Raw genomic sequence first — 21,547 nt, forward strand, 5'->3', positions numbered from 1 at the left:
CTATATAAGATATGAAGGGTGTACATTAAAGATTTCCCCTGACCCACTTCCTGTGGACTGAGAGCAATGAAACTTGGCACAGTTATTAGTCCTTCTCTACATAGGTGCCATCTACGGACACACACTTCTCCCATCTCTTTAAGCAACTGTAAAAAACTCACTTGTAGAAGTCAACAGGTTGCTCCAAAAGCCACATTGTGATTTCGGAAATCAGAATCTCATCATCTGGAAAATGCTTGCCCTTCAAAAATAACTTCATTGTTGGAAAGAGGTGGAAGTCCGATGGTGCGAGGTCGGGTGAATAAGGGGGATGTGGTAGAATTTCAAAGCCACAGGAGCATGCTTCCATTTCGGCAACATGTGTGTTGTGAACTGGTGCATTGTCTTGCAGAAGGCGGACACCTTTGGTGAGCATGCCACATCTCTTGGTTTGGATGACCTCCCACAATTTCCGCAGCAGTAAAGCATAGTATTCCCCAGTGATCATGGTACCCTTTGAAAGGAAATCTATCAATACTACTCCGTGCTGGTCCCAAAACACTGTGATCATGTCGTATGGGTATAATGAAAATATGGAAAGGCAGAAAAAATAAAACTTTCAGGATAAAGGCAAGCTGCAATCCAGTCTTGATTGCATTATGTAACAACTATTAGTTTGTAGATACAGAATTCTGATCTAAAAGGGCTCAATCAGGTGAGACTCACATCCATTGTTCTAGATTGCGAGTGTCCCAATATAAGGACAGCGTCCATTTCCTGCAATATCTCATTAAGTGACTTTCTTCACCTTAAGTGTAACAATTACCTAATAAAGATATTTTCTCACTGATACTAATCTGTGGTTTATATTCATTCTGCTCTTGCTAAAATAGAAATGAACTCTTCGAGCAGAGAGAGAGCTACACAGTGGGAAGAAGAGCGCAGCCAATCATGAGTCGGGCGGTGGGTCTCAGACTACCTCCGGCATTGACAAGTGTGACACGTTTAGTCTGGCTGACTCCTAGTCAGATATTTTTCTCTGCCCACGCTATTTTAATGAGGTCACAAACTATTTTTTGCTTTTAATTAGCTATGCTGGATTGAAAAAAATCTTTATTATCATGTCTGAATGTGTAATACTTATATCAGTAAAGTAACAAACATCCTCAACAGTTGTTAAACAAAGAGTAGACAACCCCTTTGAGGAAACGATAATATGGTCAATAAAATTACAGTAAAACACAAGACATGTGACTTTATACATTCTGGATGGTTTATTTGAACAGAAATCTTCACTTATTACCAGCATTTAGAAGACAGATAAGGAAAAATATTCCTCAATGTTCAGCAGGATAAGTTATAGTCATTTGTACAATTCTTTGTATAACCGACAAAATAAATATATATTATGCCCACTTAAAGGGGATCTGTCAGCAGGTTTCTGCTGTTTAATCTGAGAGCAGCATAATCTAGGGAAAGAGACTCCAATATCAGGGATGATTCACTTATTAGGCTGTATACTGTAGTTTTAATACAATCAGCGTTTCAACAGCAGATTATCACTGCCTGACTAGGTCTCATGTGCACAGCAGTCAATCGAATCTGTAACCCCGCCCCCTACAGTGTACACAGGAAGTTGCCAATCGGGTGTGGGCGGGGTTATACACAGCTCAACAATTTGAGCACTGCAACAAACAAAGAAAACTATCATTCTAACAAAACTGCACCAAGGAGTCCAGTAAGTGTTACATGGCTAGAATCAGGCTTCCATACATTATGCTGCTTTCAGACTACATTGCAAACACCCGCCGACAGGTTCCTTTTCATGGGAACTTGTCAGAAGCTTTATTGTGAATGGAGTTGCTTCAGATGAATGTGGCAGCTGTAGACCTCTCTGCAACAAAATCTAGAGTGTGATCTTTACCTTTCAGGTCACAAAATGTAATATAATGGTGGGTAAGGCGGTAATAGACAACTTCACACATCAGTGGCTAGTGCAGCAATCGTCTGCTTCATTCCCCACCCAGGATGTAGAGGTCAATCATGCACATAGGGGACACGGTGAAAAGATACTCGGGAGGATTGATGAACTAGTCAGGAATTGGCCCACCCTCGGGGAATAGCCTCACAAGGGGAATAGCCTCACAAGTTCATATTTCCAGCTATAGAAAATATATGTGGCCAGGAAGTTCTACATGAGCCTGTCTTACTACAGGGGTAATTGGTTTGGAGACCCCAATGCTCCAGACATTCCTTTTAAAACTATTTTTTTGTAATTGGAGGGGATCTCGATATCGAAATAACTGACAGATCTAGGTTTGCTAGAGGAGAGATGTCATCTGTATCAGATCTCAATACCACAGTTTCTTGTATTCACTCGCTGGATCCGATTTCCTTAATCATGGTTTTAGGATTGTTTCATTCCTGCTAGAGTAAGCAAAAAGATTTGCAGGACCCGTTAGCCACGTCCATGGCCGCTAGACCATACCACTGCAAACCTCCTCCTCCTGCGTCCTGTGACGTCATTACATTGCAGGGGCCTACTAATCAGAAGAGGCGCCAGGGATGGAGGAGGTTCATAGTGCCCTGGTTCCAGCGGCCATAGATGTGGCTACTGGTCCAGCAGATCGTTTTGCCCAACTCTACTTGTTTTAATACATATTTTACATTATATAGAACCATGACCATTCTTTTTGGAGTGAATAATGGAAAAATGTAGCTTTAGATTTAGGTGAAACCTAGTGCATTTAACTGGGTAACACCAAAGTTTGATAGCTTTTTTTTTGCCTGATGTGCTTCTACTTGTTTCACCTAAACAGGCCATGAGAACAAAGATGGCTTCACAAAACGGACGCAATTAGTGGTAAAATGCATGGATGAGATTGCGCCCTTAGGGCCATCTGTAGCTGGCCTCTTGGAATTATTTAACCACAATGTAACCGGAATCCCATGTATCCATGAGAACAGTTAGATATTGGGAGAAAGAAAGCCAAGAGACCTGTGAACATGATAGGAAATAAAGGTGGACATCTACAACTTCATATTTATATTCACATCAGTAGAATAAAACACAGCCATGTCTAGAGAAATGTGAGGGGCGCGCGCCATCAGGGGTCCTAATATACAGATACTTAGCAGCGGCACAAGATTATTTATACACAAATATAAATCACATTTTTATCAAATCAGGATTTCTAAAACTGAACACCAATATGGAAATTACAGTACCATAATCAGTGATGAGCCAACATGAGATCACTAATCAGAGGGGCAGGTTACCATACACATTACAATTTATGATCTATCATACAGCTGTACTTCCCAGGACCAGACAACCTGCTATTACTCCAATATACAAGGGGTTATAAAAGACACTGCATCCAACCATCAGGATGACAGATTGCCATTACTATGGTACTTTATGGAATGGTGCCATGTTACCATAGTAGCCCACCAGAGCTTGTGTGACCATCTGTGCCAGTACGGGGCATTAGCCCAGTATGAGATACTGAGGGGTCACTTATTCCTAGAGGAAGTCTGGCCTTTAATGATCATTTGTCTACATAAGAAAAAAAACAAAACACACCACACACAAAGGTCAAATCTTGTGGAACGGGAAATAAAAGTAGCAAGTACATCCTCTGGGGATTTATTTTTACTTCTATCTTTATTGAGGTCACTATAGATGGCACCTAGACTTCCCAACGTCTCCCTTAGTGACAGGATCATTTTTGGAGAAAAAAAAAAATCTGTTACGTTTAAATAATTTACAACATCTCAGCATCAGTCCATCCTGATCTTCTGGTTGGTCATTCTGTAGATGATACTGTCGTACCCAGGGTCCATGTTCCAGAGGTTGTAGGAGATGGCAATAACTGCCAGAGCCAGGCCAATCATAATCCACAAGATGATGTTGAAGATGACGGCATAGTCAAAATTATAGTCATAGGCCAGGTTGTATGGGTTGGTGGACGTACTCTAAAGAGACACAGAAAAAACAGGTAAAGCGTAGTAATGGCAAACTTCCAGGAGGGCTGGTCTTCTCCAGAGCTTCTAAAACCACCAAGACACATTGCTTCACAAGCCTGCATCTCAGTATTGAACCCGGTAACAGGTCTGACCATTATACTGATTTATCCCCTATACATCTGAACTTTGATCCTGTAACAGCACTTACATCGGTTGCAGTTTGCAGGATTGAACGGCTCTTCCTCGTCAGGGGAGTCTCGAATGTTTCCACCGCGACAACTTCCACTATGGCATTTCCCCCATAAATGCTGTACATGTCATCGGCAAACTGTGAAAGATGGAAACAGCCGAGATAACCACAAGAATCTAGAAGAGGGAACTTTTTAGCTTCCCAGGAAGGCTGTACAGGTAATCAATGGGAAGACAATATTCAATGTGAACAAAAGCCAATCTTTCAGCCAGAGGTTATTACCGGATTGTGCTTGTGTTAGCGGAAATGCCTAAAAAAAAATTAATAAATAAATACAACCTAACGTGTTGCAGACCTGTGGGGGTCTGGGTCCTGACACCCCCTTCAACTGCTCAAAGATGTGCTCAGAAGGCAGAAGCTCTGCGTGTGGAGCAAGTTACAAGCTCAATAGGAAGTCTTCTGCTGACTGAACAATGCACTAGAGGCTTTTTAAGAAATCGGTGAGGGTCTCAGGACCTGGACCCCTAGCACGTATTACAAGTTTGGTTCTTCATGATTTTAGAACCTCCCCTTGAGCCGCATTCTAAGGAGATAGGCATCATGATAGGAGCATGCAGAGCTGGAATTTCATAAAAACTAAGAAAGTCTTTAGCCCTCCCACCCTAGATTCTGGAGCTGGCTTTCCTCCACACATGATGAATGTTCCTTGGTCCTGAGTATGGTCTTTGGAAGGAATACGTTATGTGCCAGTTCTATATATTAACCACACATGTAATATATATATGTGTGTGATCTCCTCAGAGGCATTTTTTCTTCTAAACTAAACAAGCCAAACCAGTATCGTAGCTACCGGGGGGGGGGGCGCAGAGGGGGCCATCGCCCCAGGCCCCGCGCTCTGAGGGTGCCCACCCGGAGCTACGCTACTGTAACTGTATTGGCGTGCACAGCGGTGCCCTCAGGGCCCCCCGCCCGTCATTGCAGGGTCAGCTGTATCGGCTGACTGCAGTGATGATAGAGGGAGCGCTACGCTCACTCTCCCATCATCCCCCTGTCAGCGTCTGACGTTACCGACGCTGACAGGGGTCGCGATGACGTCAGTACCCGGCGCCCACAGTTAGGAGATGTGCAGGCGCTCGGAGCAGTAGAGGAACCAGAAAGAAGAGCGGCGAGTATTTATTTATTATGGGGGCTGCCTTATACTAGAGTCTGCCTATAGGGGTTGCCTTATGCTACAGAGTCTGCCTATGGGGGGGAAGGTTTCCTTATACTACAGAGTCTGCCTATGGGGGGGCATTCCTTATGCTACGGAGTCTGCCTATGGGGGGACTGCCTTATACTACAGTCTGCCTATGGGGGGGGGGGACTGCCTTATACTACAGAGTCTGCCTATGGGTGGGGGGTCTGCCTTATACTACAGAGTCTGCCTATGGGGGGTCTGACTTATGCTACAGAGTCTGCCTATGGAGAGGGGGATTCCTTATACTACAGAGTATGCCTGTTGGGGAGACTCCCTTATACTACAGAGTCTGCCTATGGGGGTTGCCTTATACTACAGAGTCTGCCTATGGGGCTGCCTTATACTAGAGCCTGCCTATGGGGCTGCCTTATACTACAGAGTCTGCCTATGGGGGGCTGCTTTATACTGTATATAAGAGCATCATACTGTGTATAGGGGAGCTGTACAGGGGGGAGACTCGGGACATTATCAAATGTAAAGTGGGCACTTATTGCTATAGGGGAACTCAGGTTACTCTGACTATGAAAGGGGCACACAGGGCATTATTACTTTATAGGGGGCAAAATATGGGCACTGTTTTCTAGGGCACTTGTACCCGGCATTAGTATATTATAGAGGGTTGTTTTAGAATTTAGAAGGCACAGAGAACCACACAGTAGGTGCAGTATTAGGGACACATACGGCAGCAGAGGCTCAGTATTTGGGATATCAGCAGGATGAGAAGTTTGGGCAGGTTGCCAATAGATGGTGATGGGGCTGGAATATGAGAAGTGAAATGTGTCTTTGTTGTATTGTCTGCAGGTGAGTCGTGGCTGGAAGAATTGTCATGTCGGTCTGGGCCAGATGGAAAAGACGGGAAAAGTGAACGATCCCATCAGAAAGAACGTCAGCTGTTAGTCATTATCTGTAACTGTGCTGTGATCTCTTATATGTTCTGTAGTGCTGGTATCTACCACTGACCATATGGCGGTAATATCCACGTTGGTCTTTATATAGAGATTATCTTCAGTAACAGCGCGGTCATCTTCTGAGGTTCTCCTCCACTATTAGGGTGCGTCACCGAGTTGTAATCAAGGTTACCTGGTTAGATGCCCACTCAAAAGCTTCACCCCCCCCTGAACCAAAACCCTAGCTACGCCTCGGAGCCCAACATTTCTCACCTCTGTCACTACTTGGAGAGATCTTCCATCCCAAGTAATAATCTAGATGCTCGCCTTTGAACTGACTCATTTTTAAATTGTAGAACCCAAAACTGGATCCCATATTCTATATGTGGCTTTACAATCGATTTATAAAGGCTACATTTGGATCACAGGACTTTCTCTCTCTATACATCCAATAATCTTCTTTGCTTTTGCAGCTACGGCTTGACATTGAGTACTGCTGCTCAGATCACTTGTAACCAGAATACCCAAGTCCTTCTCCTGTGCTGTAGTCCCGAGTATACTCCCATTTAAAGAGAACGTGTAATGCCCCCAAATGAGATTAACCTGCAGGTTAATAGTGTTATAATGCTGCCCGGCCACCTTACTGAAAGTGCAGCTACTGGGAGAAAATTAACTTTATTCCTCCACAGAGTCAGTACACAGAGAGTAGCAGCTGGAAGCACACACTGGTACTTTGACTGACATCTTTGGGTCTTGAGAAAGCAGAAGCTATAAATTTGGTTGCACAGAGGCCAGTGGATCTCTCCATTGGTTCTGAAGATTTTTTTTTCCTCAGTAAAAGTATCCAATGAATTGGTGATAAAGGGTTATTCCAGTAGTAACGAGTAAAATAGATAAACAGTCATTGCCTGACAGTTTGCCATGAAAAAACAAACTTGCTGTACTCACTGTCCCCAGGTCCTCCTGTAAATCTCAGTCGCTGATTCCGGTGTCAAGCACTGGCTGCGATTGGGCGTTCTGTCTATACTGGCAGAGCAACTTCGCTCACAGATTGGTTGCCGACATGAAGTCAAGTGCCAAAAGACAACAGGAGGGTTTTTTTTTTTTCCCACTTCAATCTGGCGGGAATGAAGGGTTCCTAAAAGTGGACAACCCCTTTAATGTAAAAGGACCTTTTTAATTTTACTCTGCTGGGTCGCTTTGAAGAACAGGATGCATAAAATGGAAAAGTAATCTTACTTTCTGTAGACATTCTGACAGAATTCTGATGGCATCCTTAAACTTCACAGAGTCCTCCCCGTAACGTTTCTTAATCTCTTCTAGTCCAGTAAATTCCAAGGCATAAATATCTGGAACATTGTCTTTAGCAAGGTGCTTATGCCGAGAGAGCTGTTTTGAAAACACAAATAGAGTGATTAAACACAGAAAGATACAATAAATAATAAGCATTTTAAAACGAGATAGGCACGTTCAATAAATATTAGGTTTAGGGTCCCATCAAAGAAAGGTCGCGCCTTGACATGGCTGATGGGCTCACATAAATTGGCCAATTTATGTGCCAAGTATATTCTATTCTATATAGCAGTAATGCAGTTCAAATTTCATGTGTCCAGTCTTTGCATACATTCCTTACAAAGGCTGCTGTATTGTTATGTACATACATTCTTCTCTGTAAGTATACAGGCTCACGTGTTGCTTAGTTTTTTTTCTGACATTGGATTACTGAATATCAGTGTAGGAGACACTTACCAGATTTGGGATGTCTTGAAGACTTTGCATTTCAGACAGAAATAGTCTGTCAATCTGAATAAGATGAATTGAGAAAATAAGCACTGAGCATATATGCGAAGAGGTGAAAGTCAGCATTTAAATGTCAGATTAAATTAAAACACAAAAAATAAAGAAATGTTTCTGTACACGTAACAGTGCATTGTCTATGGATCCAAGGTTTTAGTTACAGTGGAAAGTTCTGTTGATGCTGAACCATAACTGCGTTGCAGGTTATATGACCGAGAATGAAGTTTTTCCAATCCTGGTTGTTGATGCCAATGATCACAAACATGAGGGAGTGTACTGGCAAAACTAGTGTGGCATCAACCTATAGCTTTGTAAGGCCACATTCACACGGTCAGTATTGTACCTCAGGATTTATAAGCCAAAACCAGGAGTGGCACAATCAGAGGAAAAGTATAATAGAAACCTATGCACCACTTCTGCATTTATCACACCCACTCCTGGTTTTGGCTTACAAATACTGATGTAAAATACTGACCAAATATTGATCATGTGACCATGGCCTAATATGCAACACACTGCACCATACATACTTAGCGTGGAATAGCTTTTATACCCCTCTCTCATATTCCAGCTATTTTCATGCCGTTATAATCCCTTACCGACATCCACTGTACTGCTACACACAGCCACGACCTGCCTCTAACAGCCACAGGTGGAGAGGAGCATTAACCTATTAAATGCAGTTATTAACCTCGCACCAGCATGGGGACACATCATTCTATGGATCCATCAGTGCTCCTGTGTCACGATCGGGATCTGTGCCCGTCATTGCTAAGTTCCCTTGAAACCTAGTCTGTTTCTCAGCTTCAAAGGAAACCATGATTTTTACTATATGCAGTACAAGTGATCAGACCAGTGCAGGTTTAAGTCCCATAAAGGCACTAAAATACAGGGAAAATTAAAAAAAATAAAAAATAAAACAAAAGTATAAAATTACCCCACTTATCTCCCCATTGAAAATATAAATAATTATAAAAAAATATAAAAAAAATATAAAAAAAAAATACACAACTGGTATTGCTGCACCCTCACACAGCTATATCAACTGGAAGATGGAACTGTTACAGGTCTTTGAAAAATGACAACAATAAAAATAAAAAAAAAACTAAATTTTTATATTTTAGGTTTTAAACTTCTGATTTTTTTTCACCACCTAAATAATAAAAACAAACAAACTGGACAAGTCGCTGTACACCGTAATTGTACTGACAATGAAATTCATTCATATTGTCAGGTCATTTATGCTGTAAATACAATTCCCAAAAAACAATGTCAGAATTTCTTCCCCCCCCTCCACGCACTTGGTTGGAATTTCCTCCTCCCGTTTTCCACTATATGATGTGGTAAAGTGAATGGTGTCATTCAAAATTACACCTTATTCTACAAAAAAAAAAAAAAAGTCCTATGTGTCTACGTGCACACTTTTTTTTTTTTTTTTTAAAAAAGGTATGGCTCTAGGAAGACAAAACTAAAAATAAAGAAATTTGTCATGTCTGGAAGAGGTTAAAAAGGAATTGGATGATGTCCTTGAAAAAATATATAAGGATGTGGAGAAAAAAAAAAAAACTCAAGTTTTCCTGCGGTCACAGGTTGGGTAAATCACTACAGATCCCGCACGTCCTGTGGCCCCTGCTGGGGCTGTACCTATAGCGGACATATGTGCCTAGTCAATAAACCTAACCCCCAACAAAGGGAAGAACGATACAAGTAGTACACATTCGTGTTCAGGGCATGAACTTACTTCATCATTCTTGTATAATGATCCTAGAGACAGAGAGGCCAGAATGGAGTTCTCCTGCTCCAAGCGGCTTCTCAGCTGCCGTAAGGTGACGGCAAGGTCTTCAAACACACTGTTGGCCTTTCCAACCATGTACACCCTCTGGTGAAAAAAAAAAGTGGTAATGTGAATACACAGCCAGATCCTACATAGGGAAATATGCTGATAGTCATTTACAGCAGTGTGCAAGTTTTTGGCAGGTATGGGGAAAAAAAAAAAAAAATGGTGCAAAGTAATAATACCTAAAAAAGGACGAGTGGTCACACTAAATAATGATTTAATTTAGATTTTTATCATTTACTTTGCATTTTGGTAACTGATAACAATAAATGATTAACACTTTGAGATTCTTATTACTTTGCAGAATTAGGAAGAAGGAGGTCCCAGATACAAAACAATTAAAACTAATAATGGCACTATACATGAGAATAAAATAATGCAAGCGAATAAAATAATAAAGGCTCAATTGTTTTGTTTTTTTAAGCCTAAAAATAGAAAAGCTAAACGTGGTTAGTGCTGAGCGAGCGTGCTCAGATAAGGCGTTATCCTCGCACACTCGTGGGTTAATAGAACATCATCGATGTTCTCAAATACTATGTTCGAGTCGCTATAGCTGCATGTCTTGTGGCATAACACACAGGCAATCACTGCATGTTTGGTGGCTGTCGAATAGCCGCAGCGACTAGAACATAGAGCATCTTCGACATCCTTGAAAACTAAACAAGAGCATGCCAAGATAACACCTTATCCAAGCACGCTTGCTCATCACAGGTGGTGATGCATGATAAAACGGCTTAGCGACATACAGCACTCCAGCTGTTGCGACACCACAACTCTGAGCATGCCCCAACAATCGCAGCGTGTCAGTGGATGCGGAGAGCTGGAGTGCCAAAGGTCGCTAAGCCATGAAGGAGAAACCACATTCTCTCTCCAAATGTTGAGAAATAAAGACTGGGCCCATTGGATTTCCACATGCCCAATCATTTTCACTCAGAAGACAGGCCTCCACTAGAGGAGTCTTACATCGCTCACTCATTGGCGAACATAACCACACTGAGCCATTCCGAGCGGACATGTTTATGTGGTGATAAGAAATTAGCTGCTGGCTTTTATTGTGGGTTTCTTTATATGCAGATACTGACTTCTGCTTAGCAGCACCAGCACCTTACACTGAGAGGAGATCTGACGCCGGGTCAGATTAGAGGGACTCTGTCACCAGTTTTTTGTTACTCCTTCTGAGAGCAGAATGATGCAGGGGCAGAGACCAGTGATGTGTACTTACTGGGCCACTTCCTGTAGTTTTGATAAAATCGCTGTTTCATTTACTGCAGATCTATCCGTTCTCTGAATGCGGTGTTCTGCGTGACCCCTGCGCTTGTTCAGTGTCTGGAGAGGAACACTACAGAGAAGTGCTTGTGCTGGAACAACCCTGAACTGTGTGTGTTCTGCTAGTGGTGAGCGGGGAGGAACTCAGTTCTCAGGACTGTGCTTTGTGCCACCATTTTGTTTTCCTGTTTTTGCCCAGAGGGCTGTGTTTGTTTTACTACACCTTGGTTTATGCTGCCTATAATTAACCAAAGGAAGTTCTTAACCCCTTTCTGACCTCGGACAGGTTAGTACGTCCGAGGTCAGATCCCCTTGCTTTGATGTGGGCTCACCACCAGAGCCCACATCAAAGCCGCGACATGTCAGCTGTTTTGAACAGCTGACATGTGCGCGCAATAGCGGCGAGTGGAATCGCAATCCACCCGCCGCTATCAACTAGTTAAATGCCGCTGTCAAACGCTGACAGCGGCATTTAACTACCGCTTCCGGCCGCGCAGCCGGAAATGCGCTCATCGCCAACCCAGTCACATGATAGGGGTAAACGATGCGTCAGGTCCTTGAGACCTCTATGGTTACTGATGCCAGCTTGCTGTGAGCGCCACCCTGTGGTCGCGCTCATAGCAAGCCTGTAATTACACTATTACTACATAGGAGCGATCTTATAATCGCAGATCAGGCTATGCCAGCTTCTAGCCTCCCATAGAGGCTACTGAAGCATGGCAAAAGTAAATGTTTAAAAAAATATTAAATAAATAAAAAAATATAAAAGTTTAAATCACCCCCCTTTCGCCCCATTCAAAATAAAACAATAAAAATAAAATCAAATATATACATATTTGGTATCGCTGTGTTTAGAATCGCCCGATCTATCAATAAAAAAAAAAAAAAAAAAAAAAAAAAAAGGATTAACCTGATCGCTAAACTGCGCAGATAAAAAATAACCTAGACATGTTTGGTGTCTATGAACTCGTAATGACCTGGAGAATCATAATGGCGGTCAGTTTTAGCATTTAGTGAAGCTAGCAAAAAAGCCAAACAAAAAACACGCATGGGATTGCACTTTTTTTGCAATTTCACCGCACTTGGAATTTTTTTCCCCATTTTCTAGTACACGACATGGTAAAACCAATGACGTCGTTCAAAAGTACAACTCGTCCCGCAAAAAATAAGCCCTCACATGGTCATATTGACGGAAAAATAAAAAAAGTTATGGCTCTGGGAAGGAGGGGAGCGAAAAACGAACACGGAAAAATGGAAAATCAAGGTCATGAAGGGGTTAAAGAGACAGTGTTCCAGTGTCTACCTCTGTGTACCGTTGAGAGAGCTGATCTACCACAACATATACATATATATATATATATATATATATATATATATATATATATATATATATATATATATACTTACTTCTTCTATGGGGGCCAGCTGTAGAACCAGGGGCATCTCCTCAGAGAACATGGAATGGATGGAGTTCACAACGCTGTCAACACTGTAGGGAACAGCCTAGGGGGAAAAAGGCAATTATGTAAGAGGCGGGAGCTGAACCTGCACATGAAAAAGCATTTCACCCTAAAAATAAAATAGAAAAATTCTCAGTAATGCAACGTCAAGCTCTTTGTCTTAGGCTCCGAGTCTTGCAGGTTAAAACCAAGCTCCGGCACTCCGGAGCGGAGCGCGCAGCTCCATGTATTGCTGTGCGGCCGCACCAGAGTGCCGCTGCCAGAGCTTGGTTTTAACCTGCGAGACTCGGACGTATCTCGCTGTGTGTGATCCCGGCCTTAAATGGACAGATAAGGAGCATGACAGGCGTCACCTTCTTTACCCTGAGGTTTCCCCATATACTGTGATATGGTCACCCAATAATCGATTGTATTCTGCGAATATTATTACAGGACACTAGATTTCTTATTAGATGGTTGTACATGCACTTCTGTTCTAAAGGAGAAAATAGGTCCACCCAACCCCATGACTGCGCCCATTGCCAGGTCATGTAGGCTGCCGGCATTAAATCCTCCTCACTATCCAAAATTCTTCATTACAATAATTGGTAGATGAACAATGAACATGATCTCTCATGTCTCAGAGAAAGATGGAAAATTGCTTGATGGGGAAGACCGAGGTCTCGCTGCCATCATGAGAAGTATTTGGCCGCGTCTCTAAATGCACAGAAATACTCACATTCTCTACTGGGTAAGAAATCTCATTGTTTGATAGAGGAAGCTTGTCCACACCGGTCACAGTTACCAAAACCGTGGCACGTGGACGCTGAAATATATTGCCAACGCCAAGCCCTGGCCACGACAAATCCTGAAAGACAAGAGAAATGTATGTAGCCCTTCACACACAAGCGTTCTCCTCACAATGCATGTACACATACACAGCCATGACAGAAAAACTGTGGACATAACTACGCAATAATATAAATTCAGGGTGTGTATAGCTCCACAGACCCACCTCTTCTACAGAAAAGCCCATAGACAAGGCAATCACATCGGTAATCCGCTCTAAAGGAACCGGCCAGTTTCCTGGGGTGAAGATCTGGTTTTGGGGGCACTTCAAGACACTAAAGTCAGCAACTGCAACTGGAAGATACAAAGGACATTCTTACAGTATAGTAATCATATATTACATCATTGTGAGAAAGAATTAGACCGGGAACACGGCGAGAGTACAGACCGGCCAGAGGATGGAGCAGCCAGAGGTCTCCTGCCCGAGACTCATGTATGCCTATGAGGAGTTCGGGCCATGGGACTTGTGGCTGGTCCATAACACTAAGGACTAGCAGGAGAAACAGGCCTATTAGTAGAAGTAGTCCTCTGCTTTCCCCATTACAAAACCTTAAAGGGGGCGTCTATTTGTGCTATGTGACTATTACTTAAATATCAGCCATATAACACTATTGTAGATAGCCTTAATCAGCTGGTATTGTCAGGGACGTGGCGATGTTCACACGCGGTGGTTTTGCTGCATCTATTTTCTGTACGCAGAACTTGCTCGCTTGGCAGTAAAGGTGCTGTGTTTTTACCGCGTTCTTTGAGTCCAGATAATATTTCAGCTTTGTCTACATTACAGGTTTAAAGAGTTTTATTCACCACAAACATTTGTTGCAGGTTATTTTCTTTTTCTTGTTACTTTCTACAGATAAAAAAAATGCTGCACAAAATACTGAAAGAATTGACATGCTGCAGAATGCAAAAACACAGGGGGAAAAAACCCACAAGCGCTTGTATGAGATTTCTGAAATCTCATAGCTTTTGTTTTTCTGGTATTGTAAAAAGCAACTGTTAATTTGTATATAAAAAAATACTTTAAAAACCCTGCATGTGAACACGGCCCTAGCGTGGCTTGCCGGGCAGTGGTCTTCATTTCAAACAACGATCACTCTTCATAAAACAACTAGTGGAAGAAATGACTGAAAATGATCATAAAGTGAGTCCTGAAGCCGCTCACACAGAACCGCCAGCAGTTTCTCCCGAATCCTCCATATACAGGAACACTTGGTTCACCGGAACATTCCTGTGTTCTCCCAAAAAAAGGTGCTCATATCCCAGAAAGCAAAACAATCGGCTGCAAGAAATCAAACTTGCCAGACTCTTCTTATGTGTCGCGGAAGAGTTGTAGGAAAGTTGGGTTGATGTTAGTCTGATGTGAATGGGGGCCTTCAGGATACATGGGGCACACAGGTTATTACCACAGAAGTCTGTATCCCTCTATGGGAGCTATGGTGTTATATGTGACCCCGCTCCGTCCACTTCTGTGGGAGCGGTGGTGTAATACGTGACCCGCTCCGTCCACTTCTATGGGAGCGGCAGGGTAATATGTGACCCCACTCCGTCCACTTCTATTCGAGCGGTGGTGTAATGTCTGACCCTCGCTCCGTCCACTTCTATGAGAGCAGTGGTGTAATGTGTGACCCTCGCTCCATCCACTTCTATGCGACAAGTGTTGTAATGTGTGACCCCCGCTCCATATACTTCTATGCGAGCAGTGTTGTAATGTGTGACCCCACTCCATCCACTTCGATAGGAGCAGTAATATACTGGACAGAGCAGGGTCACACATTAAATTACTGGTCCCATAGAAGTGGACGGAGCAGAGTCACATCTTACATACATTAGACACCGCGTACCTAATCCCATCCTGTGTGATACACTCCTCTGAGCTCAGTATCCCACCTGCACACACAGCAGCTCACAGAGCACTGTATATGCTGATAAGAGAATAGGGCTCCGTCCTTTGTTTCTCCAGACTGAGTGTCGGGGGCACAGAGGTGGTTTGGGACATCTGGTTCTGGTAAATCCTGGCCGGAGACCACCTGAGGCGGTCCATCTGTTTACTGTACACTCCTGCAGACTGGCTCTCCCCGACCGCTGCCACAATCACACTGCTGACAGTAAACACAGAGATTTACAGACAACACTGACATTCACCATCTGTGCAAAGTCCTGGGAGAAACCAGTGCGTCTTATTCCTCCTAGTACACCATGCCACCGTCCATCACAAATGTCACCTCTGCATGAAGAGCAATTCCCTAATCTATTGTACAGGCGTCACCCCGCTAATAGTCTGATTACTGCAGGGTTACCAGTGTGGGGAGGGGGCCATGAGTGTGTGTCACCAATCCTCAATATAATCTCGTTAATAACAGAATTCCCCATAGTTCTACATACATACATTTGTGGGAAGAGCTGTGCCCGAGGCACATAACCGCCCCGCAGAGACCTGTCTATATGGTGGGCTAAACCGCCGATCTCCACTGATGACCTCAGAATTCCCCCTTAGAGAACGTTCACACGAGGTGGATTAGCTGCGGATTTTCCTAATGGATTAGTGGAAGATAAATCAGCAGCATGCACCGCACCGGGCCCAAGCATGCACCGCACCGACCCCAGCACGCACCGCACCGGGCCCCAGCAAGCACCGCACCGCACCGGGCCCCAGCACGCACCGCACCGGGCCCCAGCACGCACCGCACCGGGCCCCAGCACGCACCGCACCGGGCCCCAGCACGCACCGCACCGGGCCCCAGCACGCACCGCACCGGGCCCAAGCACGCACCGCACCGGGCCCCAGCAAGCACCGCACCGCACCCCAGCACGCACCGCACCGGGCCCCAGCACGCACCGCACCGCGCCCCAGCACGCACCGCACCGGGCCCCAGCATGCACCACACCGCACCGGGCCCCAGCACGCACCGCACCGCACCGGGCCTACCGGAGGACAGTCACCAAATCTCATCCACAGGAAAAATAACGGCAGTGGAAAGTGATCGCAGCTGCAGATTGTAATTCCACGGCATGTAGGCTGCAGATGTTTGGCCATTCATTAGGGTGCAATCGTACGTGTGAACATGCCCTAATAAATGCCTAGCAAGCCTGTGTATTACATGCAGAATGCCTGGTATCTGCGGGGCGCGGTACACACTGTGCACTCCTGTACATGATGGGCGCTTTTGGCTTATAGTAGAACGTCCCTACCAGATAGAGGGTCAAAACTGTGTTTTTTCAGCCTCTGCTTGGGAGATGCGCATCTCCATACTGTTTATCATATAGGGACCCGCAGCAAACTGGGATTTCCTGTATAGAGGGGCACTGCGACGAAACGCTTATATGTCATGTGCAATACATTACAGTGGCTCCTTATGGTGGACGGATCCCACGGCGTCCATCCTGACTGTTCACACAGACATCTCCTGGGTCTACGCGTCCAACAGTGTGCACAAACATAGCATGGACGCGTAGCCTTCCCAGCCCGCAGGTGGTGCCGCTGGTCTGCAGAACGTGGCCGTCAGAGGGCTGCTATTCCCACAACCAGTCACAAGCTGCTGGTAATTGTAGCTCGCCTTATTTTCCAGGACAAAAATGATTCTTTGTTCCTTTCATTACTGAGCACTTCTGCTGACAGTAACATCTGAAGGGCTGTGATTTCCAGGCAGTAACTTAAAGGCTTCTCCACTGCTCTTATGTTGACGACCTGTGCCAAGGATAGGGGATCAATACCAGGTCAGTGGGTGTCATATACCCGGTACTGCCTCCCCACTGATCAGCTTGCTGCAGGCAGTGGAGGAACTGTACAGCTCCACCAAAAGTGTAGTGTCCACGACCAGGTAGTGCACATGCGCCCCTATTAGTGTAGTGTCCACGACCAGGTAGTGCACATGCGCCCCTATTAGTGTAGTATCCGTGACCACGTGGTACACATGCGCCCCCATTAGCGTAGTGTCTGTGACCAGGTGGTGCACATGCGCCCCTACTATAATGGATAGGAGTGGATCTGCAGCACTCGGCCACTACATTTATATGGAGGAGCACAGTGCCGCTCCATTCAATGGGTTTATGTCCAGCCGACACCAGACTCGCACTGTATCTCTAACAGTGGTTACATATCCTGTCGATAAGTCTTCAGTATATCCTCCCAGACAATATTGTTCGAATATTGAATTAGGACGTTAGTAAACTACTGGAAATATTGGCAAATCCTCCTGCCAGAGAATGAGGAACTTAGCATGGGCCGGGCCCCACCATGGGGATGCAGATGAATGACACACTGTCATCATGTGACGGCCGGGGCCGTGCAGTATCGTCAGTGTTCCTGATGTATGGTCAGACCACCACTGACTCCCCGCTGCCGCACAGGAGAAGGGGTTTCACACTAAACACAAATGTACATCACATCTGGAGCGTTGGACGATCAGAGAACTTCTAGATTTACCTGTGAGGAGCGAGGACCACCAGGGGCAGTCCCTACAGAACAGGACCCCGGAAGGGGATCTGTGTACAGACCAGCATTAACCCCGTATGTGACCACACTAAGCCCCCATAAGCCTCTAACAGAAGGTGGTCTCTGGCCAGGACCGGGGTGATATTTGCCATCTGCAGGTATTTCATACAAAATTGGGCGGGTTTACACTTTGGGGGCACAATGCTGCTGACACCAGAGTATGGGGGAATTTACCCCTTAAACCACAGAGGAATAACATTGAGAATACCCTGCAATGGGAAATAAGGCACTACAGGGCTGCCAAGAAGGGGTTAAACCAGGCAGCTTTATGTCCTGGTCACATGACCTGCCCTTGTGATGAAGTGAATGGACAATCGGGCAGGATTAACCCATTCCTGGAGGCCATGACACTTCCCCTTCCACGATCGTACCCTCTCAGCAGTGATCACCATACATAGTCCCACTATACAACGATCGTGAGACAGTCACAGCCATCACATCCACAGCGCACCCACCACACAAGATGGGGCCCCAGTCAGCTGACCCAGGGAGGCTGCAGCTGGGCGGAGGAAGCCATCATTACCTGCCAGGAGCGCAGCGAGGAAGGCGAGCGCTGCTGGAGGAGCCATAGTCACAGACGATCACTACCGGTTACCACAGAGCGATCCCGCAGAGCCGCATCCCACACTGAGCCCAGCACAGCAGGACGGAGGACGTCTTCCTGGTGCGAGGCTGACCGACCACACTTCAGCCAATCAGAACGCGGCTTTCCGCCCGGTTCTGTCACGTGATCGTGACGTGCCGGAGGAGGTGATTGACGTAGGCGTTAGCCACTCAGGCGCAGCCAGGGAGGAACTAGCGTGGCCGTGGACGCTGTGGGGTCAGGTGGCGGGCGATCAGCTGCTCGGGTAGCGCGTAGGTCTCTGTGTGCGCGCGAAACCTGGAAGAGAACTGATAAATAATACTAAACTCCCACCATGCTTTTTCCACGGGCGCAGACTGTACCCGCGGGCCATTCCCCGGGACCACCACACTGTAGTAGTCCCGGCTAGTCCCCCCGGAATGTCGGAGAGGTGGAGAGTGCGGGCGCAGGGCCGTGTTCTCACTGTGCGGCACTCTGTGGGGTCTTCCCCAAGATTCTTTGAAAATCTTCCGTTTTCATGGCAGGGAGGGGGCTCCGCATTCGCCATGTGCGAGGCCAGGACTTATCTATGGCCTCTTTCACACTTGCGTTTTTCAGCTTCCGTCACACTCCGTCGGTATTTGCCCATAGACTTTGGCGACAGATAGTGACGGATGGCCATCCATTTCATCCGTCGTGCACTGGATCCGTCGGAAAATAGCGGTCCGTCTGGCAGAGAAAACGTTCAGAGGAACGTTTTTTGTGCATGTCGGAAAATCGGTCAGCGCCGCATCCTGCACTGCCAGTCGTCGGCTATAATGGAAGCCTATGGACGCAGGATCCGTCGCTGACCGTCACACACAGGAATCCAGCGACGGATCCCGTTTTTCCCCTCAGCATGCCTGGAAGGATTGTCAAAGTCCGGGAAAAGTCTCTCCCTCTCCCTACACTGGTGAGGGAGGGGTGGCCGCTTTATTTCACTCCTCCACCACCTTGCGATTTTCCGCTTCCGTTTTTCGCTCTCCTTCTTCCCAGAGCCATAATTTTATTATTTTTCCATCAATATGGCCATGTGAGGGCTTGTTTTTTGCGGGACGAGTTGTACTCTTGAAGGACACCATTGGTTGAAAGGGGAACCTGTCACCCCCCCCCCCCCCCCAGGCGTTTTTAACTAAAAGAGCCACCTTGTGCAGCATTAATGCTGCATTCTGTGAAGGTGGCTCTTTTATTTAGGGTCCCTGCCAACACTGCAATATTCGTTTTTATAATTTGCCCGCCATACCTTTAGTCTGTATGTATTTTCCCCCAGGACACAAACGCCTCCCAGCCATTACTCATTTGCTCCAGGCGCTGCCTCCTCTCTCTTCATTATCCTCTCCGGCGCCTGCGCTGTAAGGTTTTTTTTCGGGCATGTGCAGTTTGCGCTTCCCTTCGACTCACATCACATGATGGGAACTTACAGCACAGGCGCCGGGGACATAATGAAGGCACAGGAGGCGGCGCCCGGAGGAAATGAGTGATGGCTGGGAGGCTTCAATAGTCCCCTTAGGAGAATTGAAGCTGCGATCATCTGATCACCTGTGCTGTGTAGCATAAATCGGGTTTTCGTACGAACGCAGACCGGTGTTCATAGTAGCTTTACAAAGAAGGTCACGGAGGTCTTCTACAGACCACCAGCTGTCATGACAACCCATCAGCCCCGTGATCACGTGACAGGGGCGCCAATGGGAGTGTTTTGCAATGTACTCCCAGCTTGTGTGAGTTGTGTGCACACGTTGTGGAATGGTGTGCGGATTTTTCCGCACTGATTTTGGTAAATCCGCAGGAAATCCACACCGCGGATTTACTGTGATTTTTCTGCAGTTTTTGTGAGGATTTACACCTGTGGATTCCTATTGAGGAGCAGGTGTAAACCGCTGCGGAATCCGCACAAAGAATTGACATGCTTCGGAATAAACAACACAGCGCTTCCGTGCTTTTTTTTCCCACAGCATGTGCATTGCGGATTTTGTTTTCCATAGGTTTACATGGTACTGTACAACGCATGGAAAACAGCTGCAGGTCCGCAGCGGCCAATACACTGTGGATCCGCAGCGTGTGCACATACCCTAAAATGTTTTTGTTATGGTATGTGTCCACATTCAGGATTGCATCAGGATTTGACGCAGGTAAAATCTGCACCAAATCTGCACCTGAGGTCACTGGCAGGTCACCTGCGTTTTTCATGCGTTTTTTTATGCGTTTTTTTCATGCGGATTTGTGTTTGTTTTTGTAAGCTCAATAAAGATATGCAAAAAAAAGAATTTCTTGTCGAACCTCTTCATTTACATACTCCATTGAAGAATATACACACACATCTAGATAGATAGATACGTTAGATGGATACAATAGATAGATACGATACGATACATATCTATTGCATCTGTCTATTGTATCTATCATATCTATCTATGGATCTATCTATCGTATTTATCTATGGTATCTATCAATATATCTATCTATTATCTACCGCTATATCTATCTATAAATATATCTATAGATATATCGATAGATAATAGATACGATAGATAGATGGATACGATAGATATCTATCATATCTATCTATTGTATTTATCTATCGTATCTATGCATCTATCGTATCTATCGATATATCTATCTGTAAATATATCTATATATAGATATATCGATAGATATATCGATAAATAGATATATCGCTAGATAGACAATACATGAATAGATAGATACGATAGATAGATAAAAAGATGAGTGATAAATACGATAGATAGATAGATAGATAGATACGATAGATGGATCGCACAAGCGAGAAATCGGACGAGTCTCGCATCTTAATACCCGGCACTGCCGCTTGCACTCGGGTGCGGAGCGTGCAGCTGCATGTATTTCTATGCCTGACATCCAGATGTAGCAGAGCCTGTAAATGATCGCTGGAGATAACGCTCCAGCGCTCACTTAGGGTATGTGCACATGTCAGGATTTCTTGCAGAAATTTCCTGAAGAAAACCGGAAATTTTCTGCAAGAAAT

The 21,547-nt window shown here is 45.2% G+C and overlaps 1 protein-coding gene across 1 annotated transcript; it reads right to left on the reverse strand.

Annotated features, from left to right (window-relative positions):
- Window positions 1-1,230: 1,230 nt before the first annotated feature.
- Window positions 1,231-18,813, reverse strand: ATP6AP2 (ATPase H+ transporting accessory protein 2). Its single transcript, XM_077294761.1, has 9 exons — window positions 18,466-18,813; window positions 13,617-13,744; window positions 13,341-13,469; window positions 12,570-12,665; window positions 9,801-9,938; window positions 8,012-8,065; window positions 7,502-7,651; window positions 4,157-4,276; window positions 1,231-3,957 (listed from the first exon to the last, which is right to left on the reverse strand). The coding sequence occupies exons 1-9, from the start codon at window positions 18,509-18,511 to the stop codon at window positions 3,763-3,765; spliced, it is 1,056 nt and encodes a 351-aa protein (XP_077150876.1). The 5' UTR covers window positions 18,512-18,813; the 3' UTR covers window positions 1,231-3,762.
- Window positions 18,814-21,547: the final 2,734 nt, after the last annotated feature.

The sequence above is a fragment of the Ranitomeya variabilis genome, chromosome 3, assembly GCF_051348905.1.
Source record: "Ranitomeya variabilis isolate aRanVar5 chromosome 3, aRanVar5.hap1, whole genome shotgun sequence".
NCBI classification, from domain to species: domain Eukaryota; kingdom Metazoa; phylum Chordata; class Amphibia; order Anura; family Dendrobatidae; genus Ranitomeya; species Ranitomeya variabilis.